This window comes from Dermochelys coriacea, chromosome 15, assembly GCF_009764565.3.
Source record: "Dermochelys coriacea isolate rDerCor1 chromosome 15, rDerCor1.pri.v4, whole genome shotgun sequence".
NCBI lineage: Eukaryota > Metazoa > Chordata > Testudines > Dermochelyidae > Dermochelys > Dermochelys coriacea.
The window spans coordinates 3,391,448-3,412,644 of record NC_050082.1 but is presented as its reverse complement, the minus strand read 5'-3'; the positions used below and the strand labels follow the sequence as shown (position 1 = coordinate 3,412,644).

General features: G+C 50.4%; 1 protein-coding gene across 7 annotated transcripts in view; it reads left to right on the top strand.

Moving 5' to 3' along the window:
- MORC2 (MORC family CW-type zinc finger 2) overlaps window positions 1-21,197 on the top strand; it is a 107,287-nt gene that overhangs the window by 75,954 nt on the left and 10,136 nt on the right. For 4 of the 7 annotated variants that reach the window (XM_043497842.1, XM_038373222.2, XM_043497845.1 and 1 more), the window contains 12 exons: window positions 377-531; window positions 682-810; window positions 1,644-1,749; window positions 11,282-11,414; window positions 12,290-12,364; window positions 12,485-12,868; window positions 13,440-13,586; window positions 13,684-13,738; window positions 14,756-14,897; window positions 15,226-15,414; window positions 15,517-15,610; window positions 16,628-16,816. In XM_043497842.1, coding sequence (XP_043353777.1) covers window positions 377-531; window positions 682-810; window positions 1,644-1,749; window positions 11,282-11,414; window positions 12,290-12,364; window positions 12,485-12,868; window positions 13,440-13,586; window positions 13,684-13,738; window positions 14,756-14,897; window positions 15,226-15,414; window positions 15,517-15,610; window positions 16,628-16,816 — 1,798 coding nt within the window. Of the gene's footprint in view, window positions 1-376; window positions 532-681; window positions 811-1,643; window positions 1,750-11,281; window positions 11,415-12,289; window positions 12,365-12,484; window positions 12,869-13,439; window positions 13,587-13,683; window positions 13,739-14,755; window positions 14,898-15,225; window positions 15,415-15,516; window positions 15,611-15,876; window positions 16,605-16,627; window positions 16,817-21,197 lie in introns of those variants that run through there. The other 3 variants (XM_043497843.1, XM_038373227.2, XM_043497846.1) reach the window with 2 other exon arrangements.

Here is a 21,197-nt window from a genome sequence, read left to right as displayed (position 1 = left end):
GCCCCACGGTGACTGGGACTCCTGATGATTATATTGTGTTATTTTTTGACAAAATATGCAGAAGTTTAAAATATTGTATAGAATTTTTAATTTTTTGGCACAGAATTCCCCCAGGTGTAGACATTTCACACTAGAAAACTTTCTTCAGAATACAGCCCTAAATCTGTGGTAGTAAGGGGTTGATATTACATTAATATTGGAAAAAGCAGCACCAGGGTTTCACTGTCTGAAACGCATATTGCTGCAGGAGGTACTCAGTGAGCCAACTGGTTGCAGTTGGTGATTGGTACTGGTGGTTGTTCAATGCTGCTCCCTTGGAGAAGTATCTTGGTGGGTGTTAGCAGTGGACTGTGTTACAGTTGTTTCTCATCTCCAGGGCATGTGGTGGAGTGGTAGGAGTGGTGGACATACCCTACTTGGTTCTGGAGCCCACCCACAATAAACAGGACTTCGCAGATGCTAAAGAGTATCGACACTTGCTGAGAGCGATGGGGGACCACTTGGCTCAGTACTGGAAGGATGTTGCTATTGGTAATAAGGTTTCACAACTTGACAGGGATGGGGAGGGGACTCTGGGTGGCTGGTGGGACAGAGGGTAGAGCTTACCAGAGAAGGAGGACTTCGTATTCATGCCGCTGATAGTGGCAGCATGATGAATGTTCTTGTTCTGTTTTTCTTCAGCCCAGAGAGGTATAATCAAGTTTTGGGATGAATTTGGCTATTTATCAGCAAACTGGAACCAGCCTCCCTCCAGTGACCTGCGCTACAAACGCCGACGAGCCATGGAGATCCCCACCACAATTCAGTGCGGTGCGTCTGACTAGGCAGAGGGAGCAGGATGGCTGGTATTAGGAGATTGTTCTGCCATGAGGGCTAGGGAATAGAAACTACTACTGTTCAGAAGGCAAAGCAGCTCATGGGCAGGAGATAGTTGGTTAGTTTTTCTGCTACCCAACTAAGCCAATACAGCTCTGGGAGCTGGTTGCTTTTCTGACTCGTGCTTCATAACCAGATACCTTACTGGTGACGATGCACAAGCCAGACATTCAGAGCTCAGAGAGAGGTTTTTGAGGCTGGCAGTTCACTTTTTTTTTTTTTTTAAATAGTCTTATCTGTAAGCTGGAAATACTGAGTAATCATCAGAGAGGGGCTGAACATAAAGCCGCACAGGGCCATTTTTACAATCCCTCACTAGGACAGAACTGCACTTCAGTTCTCTCCTCTCCCCCCCGACTACATTTTCTAGGACCTTTGGAAGTGTTCCCTCCCTTTAGAACATTGAGAGGGAATAGCCTGAGTATCAAATGGGAACATCCCACACAATTGTCTTTCTTGCCACTAAAGGAGACCCTGGGCATTAACAGGTCTCAGCCTTCCTGATCACCATTTCAATTATTTTTATGATTTTGTTTTTGTTTTTTAAAAGAAAACAAAACTTTGCAACACAGTGTTGGAGGGAGATGGAAGGTGGTCCCCGATGCCGAGTGGTCCAACAGCTGGAAAGGATTGTTGTCACCAGACTAATGCCCTGGGAAGTTGTGAGGTCCTCAACAGCCGAATGTGCTTGCTGTGGACCCAGAGGACAGGCTATGTGGATGGCTTAGAATCTGTGTGCTGACTGTGTAGTGTGTTCTGTGTAACAGATATGTGTTTGAAATGGCGGACCCTCCCATTCCAGCTGAGCTCCGTGGAGAAGGAATACCCGGATACTTGGGTGTGCTCCATGAACCCTGACCCTGAGCAGGATAGGTGAGTATGAATGCGGGCCATGGTAGGGAATTGGCATTAATGTGCCTTTGCCATGCTGTTCTGGGCACTTGACTGGGTAGCTAATGGCATTCTGCCTACATCAGAAGATTCTGCTCACAATCTCAGTGAATCCGGATGTTTCTACTGAAAATGAGCCTCAGTGAGCTAGTTGATGTCCCTATTGGCAACATTATTTGTTGGAGTCAATGCAAATGAGGGATTATCATCTTTGACGCTCTTCCTCTGGGGGCACCTTCCTGCTTTCTCCCCCCCGCCCCCCACACACACACACTTTGTTGATTTCAGTTGGGATGTCTGAAGCTAAGAGTGGTGTTGGGCTAATGACTGGGGGCATCCATAGAACAAAGCTGAGGCTACAAGTTAAGGGTTGCAAAATGCTGAATAAATTCAATTAATTTTAACTACATGGAAAGTTTGAAGTGTCTGTGTAATTCTGTTAACATCCAGGAAAAGAAAAGCCTGACATAGGTGCTAAATTTCTTAAAGGACTAGTTTTCAATTAATTCATTCTGTACTCAAAGTAAGCACTGCAAATTTGGGGAGGATGGGTTGTATTTTTTCATAAAAACAAAGTCTGAATCTCTGCTTTAAGTGCAAAATGGAACTCCGCCTTAGCTATGGAGTTGGTCAGCACCTCCATAAAAACACTAACACACACACAATCTCAATGATAGATTCACTTTCTAGGGGGGGAAGAAAATTCAGAATCCCTATTAGAGGGGTGGTGGATAAGAGAATTCTGAGATGTCTTTTAAAGAAGGATAAATTACTTACCTCTAATTCTGTTTCCTTAAATATGCTGCTATTATAGGATTCCCAGATTTGGAAAATAAGTAGCTCAAGGGGTGTTTCAAATGGAAACAAAGAACCACAGAGGCAGTGATAAAGGCCATATTAAGTAAGCCAGAATTTAGCTTTATTGGTGATTTGTTTGGGGGAAGGAGAGAAACCCTAAGACAAGCATGAAGTCTAAATACAGAAATACTTGAGGATGAGTTGAACAAAATAGCCACCTTAGCTAGCTCAGAATAAGAAAGTTCCTGAATTAAATAAAAACTTTAGGAGGTGAGAGAACTTGCTTTCCTATTTTGTAAAACTTAAAATGGAGACCTATTCCTTTTATGTAGGGTGAATCATCGCTAGAGTGCAAACCTCTGTACACTGCAGCATCCCTGAGATTGGCCGGAAAAGGTGCTTATGATATGAGGGAAACGTGAGTTAGGAATGTGATAGAAGTCTTCATGCACTAAGAACTGGTATCCAGTAAACTAAGAGTTGCGTGAACTGTCGTGCTTCTAATCTGTTTCAAGTAGAACTCTTCAGACTTAACTGCGTCTGACAGTGTGGAGGAGGGCCTCGCTGGGATAGTCCTGTGGCATGAACAGTTTGTTGACAGTATGTTAGGTTTATTAAGGTTGGAACACTAACACCACCATGTGGATAAAACTTAGACATTGTGATGAATCAGACTTATCCTTGTAAAATGTCCTATAAGGCTGGTTATTAGTATCTGAAACTTAGCAGCTCTTAGAGCTAAAGACACGGCTACTAGGATTAAGATCTGTTTGCACCCTGCTGTAAACATTTACATACACAGTGGAGGGACTTGCAGGTTGGTCTCACCTATTTGGAGGTCTTTGCCTTTTCATGAGTCGAGTTCTTCTTCGAGTGATTGCTCATGTGTATTCCACCATAGGTGTGTGCTCGCCACGTGCACGAGTGCCAGAAGTTTTTCCCCTAGCAGTACCCATAGGGAAGTGCCCCTAGCGACCCCTGGAGTGGCACCTCCATGGTGTGGTATAAGGGGTACTGTGCGCTCCCCCCCACCCTCAGTTCCTTCTTGCCCCCAGTGAAGGTGCTCTGGAACTGCTCTGCTCCAGCTTTGCTGTAACTTGTCCCCAGAACTGCTTGTTCATTCAGTGTGTGGTACCTATAGTTGGTTAATTGATTAGTTTAGTTTAGCTAGAATGCCCGGGTTCTAAGAGTTTTAAGTCGTGCGATACTTGTAGGCAACCTATGCCAGTAAGTGATCCGCATGCAGACTATTTATGCTGTTTGGAGGAAACCCATCTCAGCGATCGCTGCAAGATTTGCAAGTAGTTTAAGCCTCGGACCAAGAGAGAAAGGGACAGTAGGCTCTGAGCTATTCTGATAGAGTTGGCGCTGACCCTAGTTCTGGAGGACCGCTCCAAGTCAGCACTGGGCTCCGTGGTGTAGGTGTGCGGCGACCCTTTGGAGCCATCAATTAGTCAGCACCGCTCCCTGTCCATGGGGCATGCCAAGAAGGTTAGGAAGAGGCCGCTTTCCCCGCAGCGGGGGAGTAAACCCAGGACAGAGGCTAGACCCATGTTGGGCAGTCCTCGATCCCCCACCAGCCTCTAGGCCTCCGACTCAAGTCGAGCGAAGTAGCCCGGCTCATTTTGGAGCGGGCCTCCGCAGAGGTCCGGATGCCCTCCACACCAGAGGCCCTGCAAGTGGCCCAGAATGTCATGTCCATGCTGGTACCAGGAGCACCGCTGATGTCTGCTCCACACTCCAGAGGCAAGCCATCGCTGGGATCTCCACAGTCGCCCCTGACTCGGTACTGGTCTTGGTCGAGGGAACGTTCCCGATGCTGTTTGCCGCCCAGCAACCATTCTGTGCAAAGTCCACATGGGTTGCTCTCAACTCCCACCAGGTTGTCTGGCTGGGTTCCATCTGACAGAGACTCCCGGCACCGCTCCACCTCGCGGAACGAACACCGATGGGACGGAGGCAGATGACGCTAAAGGCCCTCATCTTGGAGGGGCTATCGCAGCCAGTCACGACACGAACGCCACCACTGTTCCAGTTTGTCATCCTACTCTCAGGACCCCGCCACGGCACCGCCCCTGCAGCCCCAGGCATCGATTGCCGGCCTGCCCGCCGGAGCCGATCGCAGAGCAGCTGTTACCGACGGTACTGGTCCTTCACGTTGGGATTGCAGTCCCATGATCGACATCGTTCCTGGCACCGCCTCTCCTCCCCCTCCAGGGACTGCGGCGGGTCGTATGTCAGTCCGCCTCCCTTCAAAGTCATCCATCAATGGGCCAGGCCGAACAGCCGGCTCCGCCGGTGCCACAGTAGGTGTAGCGGACCGGGCCCTGTGGCTGGCCCAATGATACCAGTGGGCACCATGGCCCGCCCACGCAGCCCCCGGTTGGGAACTCGCTCAGTGACCGGAGCCTCAGAAGGACCATCGGCCTCCCTCGTCAGACCTACGAGGAAGGAGTTGGTGGGACATACATCCTCGGCACTGTGCCTGGAGACTGAGCAGGTGGTGGATCCTCCAGTGCCAGTGGACACGCAAAGTACCCCGTAGGCCTCCTCACCCTTTCCTGATGAGGCGATTACGGCCCCTCCTCCTCCATCCTGCATGAGGACTTTTGGGCCCACCAAGAACTCTTAAAAAGTGAGGCATCAAGCCTCAATCTCCAGGCAGAGGAGGTGGAGGAGCCCTTGGACTCCCTGTTTTTAATGTACTGTCCACCTCGGCACTGGGCAGGGTGGCCTTACTTTTCCACGAAGGAGTGGCAAAAATTTCAAATGCCCTGTGGCAAACCCGAGTCTGATTGGCCCCCCTCTCTAAGAGAGTGGAATGCAAGTATTTTGTGCCTTCCAAGGGTCATGAATACTTGTACACCCACCCTGCTCCTAACTCCGTGGTGGTCGAGTCGGTCAACCACAGGGAACGGCAGGGCCAACCAGTCCCTACCCCAAAATATAAAGATTCAAGGAGGCTGGATTCATTTGGAAGAAAAATTTATTCATCCTCGAGCTTCCAGTTACGGGTGGCGAACCACCAGGCTCTCCTGGGCCAGTATGAGTTCAGTCTATGGGACTCCCTGCCCAAGTTCGAGGACTCCCTCCAGGAGTGCGACAGGAAGGAGTTCAAAGCGCTGGTGGAGGAGGGTAGAGCAGCTGCCAGGGCAACCCTGCAGGCAGCTTCGGATGCAGCAGACATGGCCTCTGCAGTGTCCATGAGAAGGGCACCATGGCTCCTGCTTTCTGGGCTGTCCAGCAAGGCTCAGGCCTCCCTGCAGGACCTTCCATTTGACGGCAAAGCTCCGTTTGTGAAAGAAACGGATACAAAGCTGCATGGCCTGAAAGACTCCCGCACGCCGCTCCAGACTCTGGGTCTCTGTGTTCTGGCTCCGGCTAAACCTAAGTTCAAGCCGCAGCAGACTCCTGCCCAGGCGACCCACTCAAAATACAAGACTGCTTATAAAAAGTCACAGGACTACAAAAAGTGCCTACAGAGGCAGTCTCGACTTGCCCCCCCAGCCTGGGTCCCCCAAGGGCAAGCAGGCGGAGAAAAGGCGGTTTTGACGGGACGCCCAGGGGCTCCCTGCAAATTCTCATCAGGGATCTACCCTCAGTAAAGTTTCCTTCTCCAGTCGGTTGTGTGCTTTCCTCCCGGAGTGGTCACGGCTGACCTTGGACTGATAGGTCCTCAACTCCATCTCCTGCGGCTACACCCTCCAGTTTACTTCCACCCCTCCCAACCACCCTGTGCCCCCATCCCTCCTGGAGGACCCCTCTCACAAGGCTCTGTTTGAGCAGGAAGTGGGGTGGCTCCTGGGCCTAGGAGCGGTGGAAGCAGTGCCAGGGGAGTTCAAATGCAAGGGGTGCTACTCCCGCTATTTCCTTAGGCCAAAGGGGGGCTCATGCCCATCTTGGACTTGCAAGGTCTGAACCAGTACATGGTGAAGCTCAAGTTCCACATGGTCTTCCTGGCCTCCATCATCCGCTCCCTGGATCCCAGGGACTGATATGCTGCCCTCGATCTGCAGGACGCGTACTTCCACATTCATATATTCGAGGGGCACAGATGCTTTCTCCGTTTTCACGGTGGGGCAGGAACACTACCAATTTACAGTCCTCCATTTGACCTGTCCACTGCCCCCAGGGTATTCATGAAATGTATGTTGGTGGTAGCGGCCTACCTCAGGCGCCAGAAGGGTCCAGATCTTCCCCTATCCGGACAACTGGTTGGTCAAGGGCAGCTCCTGGTCGCAGGTGCGGGATCATGTGGCACTCCTGTCCACGTGCACCACTTTGGGCCTGTTGGTAAACAACACCAAGTCCACGCTGGTCCCGGTTCAATGCATAGAGTTTATCGGGGCGGTCCTGGACGCCTCGTCAGCCAGAGCCTTCCTCCCACCAGACAGGTTCGAGACCCTGAGGGGACTTACCAACATGGTCACAAGGTTTATGGAGACTACACCCAGAGCGTTCCTCCAGCTTTTGGGTCACATGTCGGCATGCACGTATGTGGCCTGTCATGCCAGACTCAGGATGAGGCCCCTCCAGCTCTGGTTGGCCTCGGAGTTCTCTCAGGCCAGGGACAGGATGGAAAAGGTCCCCACGGTGCCCAAGCCAGTGATCGCCTCCTTATGATGGTGGTCCTTCCCAGGAAACATGCTCCACGGGATCCTGTTCAGGAGTAGGACCCTATCGCTGAAACTGATGTCCAACACGTCGAATCTGGGATGGGGGGGGCCCATGTAGGGAACGTTCAGATCCAGGGTCTGTGGTTGGTTCAGGACCTGACCCTCCACATAAATGTCAAGGAGCTCAGGGTGGTACAGCTGGTGTTCATGGCCTTCCACTCACACCTGGAGAGCCGTGTGGTCAGGGTTCTCACAGACAACATGGCCTCTGTTTTATATCAATAGGCAAGGCGGGGCCCGATCCTCTGCCACGAAGCCGTCAGTCTGAGAGACTTTTGTATAGCCCACACATCTGCTTACAGGCCTACCACCTACCGGGTGCCCGGAACTCACGGACGGATCGCTTGAGCAGGGACTTCTCCTCTCAGCACGAGTGGCCTCTCCACCCAGACGTGGTGCATGGACTTTTCCAAGTGTGGGGAACTCACCAGGTGGACCTGTTTGAGACTCGGCAGAACTGTCGCTATCCCCGGTTCTGCTCCGGGGGGGCTGGGACGGGGCGCTATCTCGGATTCCTTCCTCCTGTCCTGGTCAGGCTAGTTTCTCTACGCCTTTTCCCCATCCCACTGATCGGCAAGGTCCTGGAAAAGATAAAGACGGAAAAGGCTCAGGTCCTTCTGATTGTCCTGGCATGGCCCAGGCAGCATTGGTACGGGATCCTCATGGGGTTGGCGGTCGCCTCGCTGTGGCCATTGCTGTCCCGCCCGGACCTACTCTCCCAGGACCAGGGCCGCCTCCTCCACCCCAACCTAGCGGCACTCCACATCACAGTGTGGCTGCTCAATGGTTAGGCCAGGAGATAAGGATGTGCTCCAAAGGGGTTCAGCACGTCTTCTTGGAAAGCAGGCGACCCTCCACGTGCCGAGCCTACTTGGCAAAGTGGTCTCAGTTTTCCAGATGGGCGGATGAGCAGGGCGTTTCCCTGGTAGCTACCCCGATCCAGCTGATTCTGGACTATCTCCTTCACCTTAGAGTCAAGGTGCACCTGGCGGCCATATTAGCCTTCCACTCACTGGTGCAGGGCCACACGGTATTCTCCCATGCTATGACTGGCCGATTCCTTAAGGGATTGGATCGTCTCTTCCTGTATGTTAGGCCCCCAGTCCCACAGTGGGACCTAAACCTGGTGTTGACCGCCTCACGGGCCCCCCATTTGAGCCACTAGCTATGTGCTCCTCATCGCACCTTTCACGGAAGGTAGCCTTCCTGGTAGCAATCATGTTGGCTAGGCGGGTCTCGGAACTCGGGGCTCTGATCTCCGATCCCCCATACACAGCGTTTCATAAAGATACGGACCAGCTCCTCCCACACCCTTCGTTCCTCCTGAAGGTGGTCTCCGCCTATCTGATGGGTCAGGACATTTTTCTGCCTGTCCTCTGCCCCAAGCGTCCAGTGAGGAGCACCACCTCCACACCCTGGATGTGAGAAGGGCTCTGGCTTTTTACCAGTTATGACCTGGTGGGAATCCCTCCGCCACCAATAGTGAGGCCACGCTCGATTAGGGCGCAGGCCTTGTTGGCTGCCTTTTTGGCCCATGTCCCCATTCAGGACATTTGTAGGGCTGCCATATGGTCTTCAATTCACACGTTCACCTCACATTATGCGATATTCTCCCAGACCAGGGAGGATGCCGGGTTCGGCAGGGCTGTGCTCCGTCCCAAGAGTTTGTGAACTCCTACCCATCTCCAACAGATGTAGCTTGAAATCACCTATTGTGGAATACATATGAGCAATCACTTGAAGAGGAAAAGACAGTTACCTTTTCCATAACTGGTGTTCGAGATGTGTTGCTCATGTCTATTCCACATCCCACTCTCCTTCCCCTCTGTCGGAGTTGTCCTGCAAGAAGGAACTGAAGGTGGGGGGAGCGCACAGCACCCCTTATATCATGCCATGGAGATGCCACTCCAGGGGTTGCTATGGGGGCTCCCCTTTGGGTACTGTTTGGGGGAAAACTTCTGGAACCGGGGCACGTGGCGAGCATGCACAGCTATTGTGGAATAGACATGAGCAACACATGTCTAAGAATACCAGTTATGGAAAAGGTAACTGTCTTTTTCTCAGGGACAGAGCTGCTAAGCTGGGGGTGCACTGGCTTTGATTGAGGATCTGAGGCTAGACTCTTTGCCTGATTCATCTTTGGGTATCTGCCACAGAATTAGGAACCAGACCTCCTTGGCCCACGGAAGGCTGTTGGGTTATCAGATCCTTCAGTTCCTCCTGAATTCTTTCCAGGACCATTGCAACCTAAGTCACGGGTGGAAAAGCAGCGAGGAGTCTCCTTCCCCAGTGGAGAGAAGTGTTCCATGCTAAAACAGTCCCCTCCTAAAGCCAAGAATAAAAATCTGCAGACAGCCTAAGAGATCCATCTCTTGTATTCCCACTGGAGAAAGATTTAATCCAATACTCTCCAATTAAGAAAGTACTCGTGAGATTATATCATTAATGGACTCCAATTGTCTGCAGCCATGTTTTCCTTATACATGGTGCAGTGGGCTGATTGTCCATGTGAGTGAGGGGATCACCCTCTGGATTACCCAGTGTGTGAAAGTCCATAGGGCACCGGAACTGCCCTCCTCTCCAAAATTTGGGGTGTTCTCATTAGCAAAGCTGCCAGGATCCCTGGGTATAGCATGTGTCTGTGTGGGCTCTGCAGCACAGGAGAACACATCTGATCATGGTAATCTGGATGGGCAGCATTTGTAAACCCATTCCTAGTTGAACATTTTCCCTGGACTGCCTGGTAGAACACCTTTTGCATCCACTGGGGAAGACGACTTCCATAAGCTTTTAAATACAGTACCTAAACGAGGAAGGGCCCTAGCAGAAGTTCAGGAAAGAGAAGGATCCAGTAAGCTATAATAGCTTTACACTGGCTTGTTAATCAGAGAGGCCTAGAAGTTGTCTGCAGATGTCCCAGTGTTGCTTGCTTCCACAAGGATCTCTAGGATCAAAGAGATTTTTCTAATGCATGTGTTGGGTACTCCCAATGCATTTTATGGCCATGGGACAACATCCATAGTATGGTTCAAGCTACTCATCACCCTTCCCCTTTGTTCGTTAGCATGAGGGAGGACACTGATCTGCCCACCACATCAACCACTTTCTGCTACCCTCTCCTCCAGGGAGACTGCCTCAGCACAAGTGTTTCCTTAATGCTGTTCCTTCAGTGTACTGGTATAGGGAAGAGGAGTCCTCACCATCCTCCCATGGCAGCTGTTCTAAGGTGTTCTTGGTGAAGCTCAGTCTCCACAGCTTGTGAACTCCAGTGCAAACCATGACACACACATCAACACCAGTCAGCTTGCAGTACGAATTAAGCCGCTGGAGTCTGGCATGTGCACAACAGGCCAAGTGTGGAGTCTAAAACCATCAGTGTAGAGTATGTTTGAGGACAGTCTGAGGTGAGCAAGGCTGCCGGCCTCAAGAGGCTACCAAGCAGAAGCACCACAGAGACCTTTCATGGGGTTTGTGGTAGCCAGGCCAGTGTTTCTATACGGAAAATAGAGAAATACCAGATCATTAACCCACAAAGTATCACCCTCTGCAGTAGAACTGATGGGCAAGAAAATTGGTGCCAGTCAGCTTAAAATTCAGGGAAAATTCAGGAGTAGATGGAAAACTAGTTAAAAGGGGCTCCATAATGGTAGCCAGAGGGATCTCCTCAGCTGTCAGCAGTAATGAAGGAACTGACAATTGGAGGCACCATTGGCTGGAATAGTTGCCTGTGGCATTTCCCTGTGTGGCTCCTGCTTTCTGAATGGGCGGCTCATGCCAATGGGCTCCCAGCGTAAATAGGTTTGTTTTAAAGACTGTTTTTAACCCTTAAATTGTAAAGCCAGTAAGCTTCTGTTTATGCATTTCTGCCTGGCTAAAACCTGTGAATCTTTGATTGTCCTTGAGATTAGGGTATTGCAGTAAAAGGGAAACAACTAGGTTTCCTTGAGGATGGTATTGCTCTCCCTAACTGTAAAAGTTTGTTGTAACTCACCTTTTGGTCTCTTGCTGAGCTTGGCTATTATCATTTTCTCTACTGTTAGGTGTGAAGCTTCAGAGCAGAAGCAGAAGGTACCGCTGGGAACACTGAAAAAGGACTTCAGATCACAAGAGGAGAAGCAGAAGCAGCTGACGGAGAAAATTCGCCAGCAGCAGGAGAAACTGGAGGCTCTGCAGGTGCATCTAGAGACCTAGGGCTGAGCATGGTGGAGAGAATCTGAGATGCCTCCTTGGGCAAATGAATTTTGCTGAGTTAAATGTCTTTCTCAACCCTCTCTCATTTTGTTACTTGTATTACCGTAGTGCTTAGGAGCCCCTAGTCATGGATCAGGACCCCCTTGTGCTAGGCTCTGTACAAACCAAACAAAAAGACATTCACTTCCCCAAGGAAATTCCCATCTAAGTATAAGACAAGACAACAGATAGATGCAGATAGACTAGAGTACAAGAAAACAACAGTACTCGTCAGCATGATAGGCGGTAGCCTCAGCATACCAGCAGACTAGCCACTATACATTTTTTTTGTAGGCATAATGGAAAAAGAATGTTAAGGAGTGTTTTGAATGAGGTTAGTGCATTCGTTTTGTGGATGTTTATGGAGAGTTCCTCGCACGTGTGAGGGTCAGCACAGGAGAAAGCATGAAGGTGCTTATTTGAAAATTTAATAATTGGACGATGGAGGCATCATGGACGAACTGGAGAACAACATATGCTGCCTAGAGTCCAAATCCTGTTCTCACACGTCCTGGGGTTTATTTTAGTAACATAAAATAAGCAGCAGTAAAACAAAGTTTAGCTCAGACTTCAGGTTTCACTTCTTTTTTTGGACTCCTCCCTGTGGACTGCTCAGCCCACAGCCTATGTCCTCTCTTTATTGGGCTGCTCCCTCTTTTTTTTTTTTTTTATGGTTAGATGTGGGGTGAGCCACCTGCCTTAGTGAGCCAGCAGAACCCATTTAACATTCCCCAGCATGATCACCACCTGCTAACTTTGGGTTTTAGGGAAACAATGACAGCTTTTAAAATGACCGTGTTCCTGTTGTTTTACCACAGAAATCGACTCCAATCCGGTCCCAAGCTGACCTGAAGAAATTACCTCTGGAAGTGACCACGCGGCCTATCATGGAGGTAAGTAACACAGCTCCTATACTGCTGCAGACCTGTATGCTTCAATACCATACTGAACTGTTCTGTGAGCAATTCCTGACTTTTTATTCTTCCTCTCTCCTGTGCACTCTCTTCTCCCAGGACTCCCAATCACTGAGCAGACCTCAACGCCCGCGATCTCCTCCTTTACCCGATGTAATTAAAAATGCTCCCAGCAGGCCGCCACCTCCCCCCAAGTCCATCAGCCAACTGCGAAAGGCCCCCCTGGCTCGGCCAGCCATCAGCACCCCCAAACTGGCAAGTGTGCTGTCTAGGGAGGAAGCTAGTACTTCCAGGACACAGCAGCATATTGTGACTGCAGGAAAGTCCAACAGCACAGTTGTCAGGACTCCTGCCAAACCGATCCATGTTGGGAGGCCACCCCCCATGCTTCTGCAGAACTCCATGAGCCAGCGTGAGACTCCCAGCCCCAAAATTATAAAGACACCGGTGCTGAAAAAACCTGCAGCACTCAAACCTCCACAGGTGAGTCCATTATTTGGTAGGATGGGAAATCCTCAAAGCCCTACCCCTCAACGTGGACAAACCCAGTGTTTACCCAGCATCTTCCTCACCTTCAAGTGTGAGAGACCCCTCCCCCCCACTCTATAGTAACTGCATAGGATGGAAGAACTGTACTGTGCTAGGTGAGAGCTCAACGATATATCCTTAGTGGGATCACTTGCCCCAGCTGCTTCATGTGAGATCCCAGTGATTGCCCTGCATGGGGTAGAAACATGGCAGCAGGTTCATGGTGATGAAGGATACTGGTGGTATTTGTGGCTATCCCTTGTGGCATGGGATGGATATATGTGTGATTATATGATATGTGCTAGGACCTTCTGTAGAAAGTCTTATGGTCAGATTTTCAAAATGGCTTGGCACCCAGCTGCTCCCATTGTTCTTAGCCGGAGCTGTTGGGGGCTGAGCTCTTTTGAAACCCTGGCTCCTTTGTTTAGGCGGCTGTAGAGGCACTGAGCTCGTCTGAAAGCCTACTCCCTTGAAATGGATGGTTGGTGGCACTCTTGAGATTCAGCCAGAAATCACTTGCTCTCAGCAGGCCTCCAGCATCCGCAAGAGGACACTTAACACCATGGAGGATGGAGCTGAGGAGGAAGTGGAGCAGAAGAAGGAGAAAACGAAACGGGGCAAATTTGTGGTAGTGAAAGAGGAGAAGAAGGACTCAAACGAGGTGGTGGTTGAGGTGAGGATTGCAGTGAATTCCCTCTGGCAGGAAGGGAGCTAGTGAGCTCTCTTGATCTTCCTGTGAGATGGCTAACACGAGCTGTTTATGCTTACAGCTCACAGACAGTGCAGGGGAGGAGGAGCTAGCAGATCTGAAAAGAGCCCAAAAAGGTGAGGAGCAACTCATTAAACTCAAGTTACCATGTTTGTGCCAGAAGTGACCATGTCTTTTCCAACCCCAAGGAATTTACATACAGTTTAACTGATTGTGGCTAAGGTTGCTTTAATCGTGCTGAAATATGGCATGCTGGGATTTGTAATCTCTGGGCTGCACATTTGTATTAATGGTGAAGGAGGCTTTGGGCCTCATTGCATGAATCAGTGAGTCTCCCTTGTTTGTGGTGTATTGCAGCAGAGAGTCAGCAGGGCTGTCTGGAGTATAGTCCCCTCACTTGTTCCCAGGCAGTTCCATCCCTGTTGTGGGTTACAAGAAAAAGTTCCACAAAGGGGAGTGACTCATGTCCCATTCCCAGGACACGTGAAGGGTGGTGACAACTCTAGGTTCTTCTTCGAGTGATGGTCCCTGTATGTATTCCATATGTGGGTGTGCATGCGTGCCATGTGCCAGAGCCTGGAAGCTTTCCTTAGGAGTGTCCGTTGACCTGCACATGCGTCATGTGTCCCCTTGTGCTCGCTGCTGAGGGGATAATAGGTTGTGCAGGTTGGTGCTTCTCCAATTCCCTCTTATCGCTGCGTGGCCTGAATAGTTCCTTTGCACTTTGAGCTTGACTAAGAGTGTGACCTGTCCATTTGTGTAGGTAGCTGTATATAGCTGTTGCTAGTGTATATAGTAGTTATAGATTAATTAATTAGTAAGTTAGTTAGCATTAGTTTCTCTCCAGGGACCTTTCTTCCGCCGGGACTATGCCCTGCATTCTGGGGTTTAAGAACTGTTTCCTGCCCGTGCTCGTTCTCTGTGAGTGACAAGCATCAGAGATGCCTTTACTGCTCCATCTGTAAGTCTTTCTTGCCCCGCACCTGGAAGCTTGGGAGCTTAGCCTCCGTAAATTTAGGTTCATTCCCAGCAGAGTACTGAGGAAGCATGAGCTTCCCTCTGGAAAAAGCTGAGTGAAATGTGCTTTCAGCCTCAGTCCAAACCCCCCTAACACCTGCCCTTCTGTGTCTCAGACAAAGGGCTGCATGTGGAGGTACGAGTGAACAAGGAATGGTTCACAGGCCGTGTCACAGCTGTGGAGATGGGCAAGCATGCCATACGCTGGAAGGTGAAATTCGATTACGTACCTACAGACACCACACCAAGAGATCGTTGGTAATTAACCATTATCTTTGGCTGCGGGGGCTCTGGAGATGCTCCCCCTTCAACAGGGAGGAGAGGTGGGACCCTGTTATCTTTTCACAGGTGCTGAGGAGAGGAATAATCCATTCTTACGTTGGGAAGGTTGTGTACACAGGAATGTTTGGAGAAAGCTGCTCTGTTATTGTGAAGGGAACAGGCATTTGTATGTAGGGGGGGCTCTGGAAGAAGCAGTGTAATCTAGGAGCTGTTGTCAGAGTGATGGGGGCTCTGCGGCAGGGGCTACTAACAGGGTCTGGCTAGTCTGGAGAAGGCTGTATGTGACTCCCTGCTACCCCCCTAGGGTAGAGAAGGGCAGTGAGGATGTACGGTTGATGAAGCCTCCCTCTCCAGAGTATCAGAGTCCAGACACACAGCAGGAAGAGGAAGTTGCAGCTGAGCCTTCTACCTCAGATTGTGCCCGAATTGAGCCAGACACCACTGGTCCCAGCAGCAACCAGGAGACTGTGGATTTGCTAGTCCAGACACTCCGGTGGGTTTATTTGGTGCTCACAGCAGTTATGATTTCTGAGTATTTCAGTCTCCAAACAAGACTTTAAATTCTATTTGTGGCTGCTTGTTTTCTCTTGGGTAGGAATTGTTTGCGGTACTTCTTACCTCCGAATTTTCCCATCTCTAAGAAAGAGCTGAGTTCCATGAGTTCAGAAGAATTGATGGCTTTTCCTCTGGTGAGTTCAGTGCTTCTCTGTTACACTAAACTTGTGCTGGGTCTGCAAATGGAAAATTTTCAGATTCTGGGTTTCTCTGCTTTGGGAATAGAGGGATCAAATGGATGTTTCTGGAATCATAGAATATCAGGGTTGGAAGGGATCTGAGGAGGTCATCTAGTCAAATGGTTCAATCTAGTCAAATTGGTTCAAAGCAGAACCAATCCCCAGGAGTGTTCATCCTCTTGAGGAAATGTGAACACAATGTTTATTTTACCAAATCGTAGCTCTTCAGAGATCTGTTGGGATGCCAAATGGTGAACGATCATGGAGTTCTGCTGATTTCTTCCTCTCCTCATCCCTCTGTCAGTGGATGGAGTGTGAGCCAGCAAGTGCCTCTTATGATCCACTGAGGGTCATGCTGCTCAAGTTTAGAAATGTTAGGACGTTATTATCACAAGGCAACCTTAACTAGCCTGTGAAACAAAGCTTTCGGTTTTATTATTGGATTTTCTCAGGGTTTTTCACCCATCTTTCTTTTTTCTTTTTCTTTTTTGATGAAAGCACAGGTTTTATAATGAAAACAAATGGGCTGGATGGTGACCAGATGCTGAAATAAAAGGATTGGTGTTCTTTGCTAGGCAAATCAACTTCATTTTATCTCTGCCTACATGTTTCTACCAGTAAATCAGGGAGGAAACCATAATGGAGTGGTGGGAGCAGGGTGTATGGGACTCTGTGGCCGCAGACAGAGAGAGGGTACATGTTAGAGTCCATCTCTGAGCTTTGGGCTCTGCTCTTGCGGGACAGGGCAGCCTGTCTGTCTGCTAACGTTCTGTGGTAAAAGCCAGAAATGAATAGACTAACTGGTGACTTTGTTGTTTCCCTGGCAGTATCAGAGGTTGGCATCTGGAGTCCCCTTCATTACTATTGACAGATTGCAGCTGCTGGGGGAATGCTGCTGGGGGTGGGGCTTTGGTGTTTCTTGATCTTGCCACTTGTCACAGCGTATTGACTGACTTTTTTGTCTACCCACAGAAAGAATATTTCAAACAGTACGAGATGGGTCTACAGAACTTGTGCAATTCCTATCAGACTCGTGCTGACGCCCGGGCCAAAGCCTGTGAGGAAAACCTCCGCAGCTCAGAGAGAAAACTTAAGGAGACAGAGGAGAAACTGCAGAAGCTGAGGACTAATATTGTGGCACTTCTGCAGAAAGTGCAGGAGGTGGGTGAGACCCCAGGTGCAGACTAAAATTACTGAGTGCCACTGGATTGGGGCCAGTTGAGACACTGAGGAAAGTTAGAACTTCACTTTGCCCATGACTTGATTACCTTCCAGCTTTGTCTTTCGTCCTCTGTAACTCAGGGCGTGACTACACTTGCAGATGTCGAGCACTTTGAGTTAAACCAGCCTTCGTAGAATGCAGTAAGGAAAGCGCTGCAATCGGTCCACACTGATGGCTACAAGCGTACTGGCGTGGCCACATTAGCAGCTCTTGCAACAGCCACAGAGAGCAGTGAATTGTGGTAGCTATCCCAGCATGCAAGTGGCTGCAACATGCTTTTCAAATGGGGGTGGGGTGGGGTGGAGTGTAACAGGGAGTGTGTTGTGTGTATGTGGGGGGGGGAGAGTGGGTTTTTCGGGGGTCTGAGAGCATGTCACATGCTATCTTGTAAGTTCAGACAGCAGCGCGCACACCCCGCCCACCCCACCCCCCTCTCTCTCACACACAGAATTCTACAGTAATGGTTGCATTGTCCTGGAGCAGATAAGCATACTGGCTGTCAGAAACAGAGCTTTCAAAGGGAATATCCGCATTCCTGCAGCAATTCCAAAACAATGAGAAGAGTAGCCACTTGACTTAAGGAGATTATGGGATGTTTCCGGAGGCCGATCAGAGCACAGTAATGCAACACCTCATTCACACTGATGCCTGGGTATTTCAGTCAAGGCACAACAAGTGTTAATCTTCTCGCCGAGGTAGAGTACCAGGAGCACTTTAGCCGTGGAGTCAGTGCGCTCTACCTGCCTTGCCTGTGTGGACGGATAGTGAGTTAGGGCACCCGGGGTTGCTTTAATGCACTCTAACTCACAAGTGTAGCCAAGCCCTCAGTGTTCTATGTTGCAGGTGGGGTTAAATTCCCAGAGCCTGATTCTTCACTGGCTTATAGCTTGTGTGTGGGTGCGTGATGCTGTCCCTTGCGTGAGTGATTGGGGAGTTCTGATTTACACCCCACTGTCCTCCGGTGTCAATGACTATACCAACAGCTAGGCAGAGGAGAAACATCCCTTGGCTTTGGCTTTCTGTGCCACCAGAGACCATGTGTGTAGAAAAAGTTCTGTGCTCCGCTCCTGGGGAGAGGGAGTACTTCATCTCTCAGTAGCAATCCTTGGGGCTGGTTAAGAAGTGGTGGTGTGCTCTGGAGGGAATTTCTGCCCAGTTCTAAAGCAGAATGGTGTCTGATGTGAAAACTTGAGTGTAGGGTTGTACGGTGGGAGGGGAGCATCAGGGCTCCGATAGGGTTTGGGGGATGGCTGGCTATTAATAAGGCCACAGCTAGGAAAGCTGGCAGTGCTACCGGTAAGTATTCATCTGAGGTGTAAACATGTGAAGTTCTTAGCTCCTGGAATAGCAATAAGTCCTGCAGGCTGGGCTTGAGGGGGATAGGCAGGAATGTTATGGCAAGGGTTGCTCTGGAGATTTCCGAAGAGAGAGATTACAACATTTCTCTCCCTGTTTCCCATCCCCTGCTCCTGATGTATCTGCCGTAACATCTCTTCTTCTTCAAGTGATGGTCCCTATTGTATTCCACTGAGGGTTTACGTATGTGCCATGTGTCCGGAGCTGGAGAATTTGAAAGTAGTGTCAGTTGACCCATGCATACGCCCTTGCTTTGCCTTATGATTTTGTCTGAGGTGACAAAGGACGAGCAGACTGACCGCATCTCCAGTTTCTTCTCACCGCCACTTGGTCTGAATCATACTTACTGAAAAAAGAAGAAGAAAAAAAAAATTAGAATTGTACATAGTTGGGTTTTAGCCTAGTTTTTACTGTAGTTTAGTGTCTAGTAGTAGTTTTTAGGAGATAAGAGACTGGGGAATCCCTTTACCTGTCCCTCCACCCCAACCCAGCACCCATACCTATACTGGATTATACCGAAGACGCCAGGGTTTAAGATCTGCACCTCCTGCCCGTGCTTGTTCTCAGTCAGCGACGAGCAACAATGCTGCTTCTACTGCTTGGGAGAAGCCCACATTTCATCCAGGTGTAGCATCTGCTTGTCCTTCCCAAGCCGTAACCAGGAAGGCTGGGACTCTGCCTCAAGAAGCACCTCATGGAGGTCTCCATGCGGCTGCAGTGAGATCCTGGCCAGGGCACCCCCGCTGTACATCAGCCTGAGAAACCCAAGAACGCGTCTCTCACCATGGAGATAGTCCAGTTCTGCCAGTAGCAGTACTATGGACCTCGTGCTGGGGCCTACTTGAGAGGCAAGGAAGCATACGCCATATGCACGGCAGTAAGTTTTCCTCCAGGCCCAAGGAGGAGGATGCACCCTCCATGAGTTCCAGCCACGGAGAAGCAGTGCCTTCCAAGGCTCACAAGCATGACAAGAAATCACACAGGCTAGCAGATTGGCCAGTACCAAGCACCAAGACGTATGCCTTCCGAGTCAGCCCGCCCTAAGTAAAGGGAACTGGCGGCTTTGAAACTGTCCTCCACTCCACTCCACTTCCAGCTACAGAGCACATGCCACTGACTATGGAGAGGTTGGAGATTGCCTCATGAACTCTTTGCTCTAGGGGAAGCAAGATCCTAAGCCTTTTTCTACAGTCTGTGCCTAGGGAGGTACAATCTCCAACCCAGGACTAACCTCAGTTATATCGTGCTTCCATCCTTTCCCCTGTGGTTTCTAGCAGGGGTTCTCAACCTTTTTCTTTCTGATGCCCCCACAACATGCTACAAAATCTCCACAGCCCACTTGTACCACAGCTGTTTTTCTCCATATAAAATCTACAGTTGGCATTAAGGGGGAGGAAGCAGGGCAATTGCCTGGTGGCCCATGCCACAAGCAATTGCAAAACTAAGTTGCTCAGGCTTCAGCCCCAGTTGCTGGAGCTCTGGCCCCTGGGCTGCAGTCCTCCATGATGGGGCTTCAGCTTTCTGCCCTGGGCCCTAGCAAGTCTAATGCCAGCCATGCTTGGCGGACCCCCTCAAACCAGCATGCGGGTGCCTCCCCCCCACCTCCCGGGAGCCCCAGACCCTGGTTGAGAACCACTAGTTTATAGGGTTCCAATGGTACTGGCTTTGGAACTGGAATCCTAGTTTGCATCATCAGAGGATTTGGATGGAGCACAAGGGCCACCCATTCACTACTGCCACTACGAGTTACCCGAAGGGGCCTTCTGGCAGTACCCTCCTCTCCCCCAGCAGAGAAGCCACTGGTAACCCACTCCATGGGGCCTTCTGCAGCATTTGCTGGATCCATCCTGTTGGCCACACTGTGGGTCCTGGCCTCAATATCCACCTTCAGAATCTTCCCGTTCAGCAAGAGAGGGTTTGCCCCTATCCCCGCTTCAGGCATCCTTGAGTAGGAGGTCAGAACTGGTTTTGCGGATGAACCACTCAGTCTGGTTCCACTGGTACTGGTTCCACAGCAGGGACAATTTCTGTCCTCTTCTCCAGACACAGCAGTGATCTTGGCTCCCCCCTCACCTCCAGATGACTTTCGCCAGTTCTAAGACCTCCTAGGTGGGGAGGGTGAGGACCTTCATATTCCACTGGAGGAAGTACAGGACAAACAGCACCAGTTTCTGGACATCCTTCAGGCCTCAGTACCGACCAGGGTGGCTCTACCAATCAACAATGCCATTCTTCAACTGGCTGGAACTATTTGGCACATCCCGGCCACTTGGGCACCCACCTCCAAGGGGGCGGAAAAGCAGTACTACAGTAACTCCTCACTTAACGCCGTCCCGGTTAATGTTTCGTTGTTAAGTTGCTGATCTATTAGAGAACATGCTCGTTTAAAGTAGTGCAATGCTCCCTTGTTTGGCAGCCACCTGCTCTGTCCACTGCTTGCAGGAAGAGCAGCCCGTTGCAGCTAGCTGGTGGGGGCTTGGAACCAGGGTGGCCTGGCAGCCCCTCATCAGCTCCCCTAAGTTCCTTGTGTGGCAGCCGTCCAGCAGGCTATCAATTGCCGAGCAGTTCAGGTGTCCCTCCTCCCATTGCCTTGTGCTGCTCCCGGAAGTCGCCTGCTTGCTGTGCAGGGGATGGGGGGAAGAGGGGTGCTGATGTGAGGGGGTCCCTCTCCCCCGCTCCTGTACCCCATCTCCACAGACCATGGGGGACACGCGACAGGGTTCAGGGCAGAGGGAGCTTGCTGGCAGCAGCTGCTGTCTCAACTTGCTGATCTACTTAAAAAGGCAGTGTACTTAGAGTGGGGTCAGAGTACTTAAAGGGGCAACGCACATCTCTCTCACATGCACCCCCACCCTCGGCACTTTGGAAAGTGGAGGGAATGGTGCACTCCAGTGGGATAGCGTGGATGGTTCATCGCGTTCAGTTTCCTCAGGGAATGTTTGCAGCCACTGCCATGCGTCTATT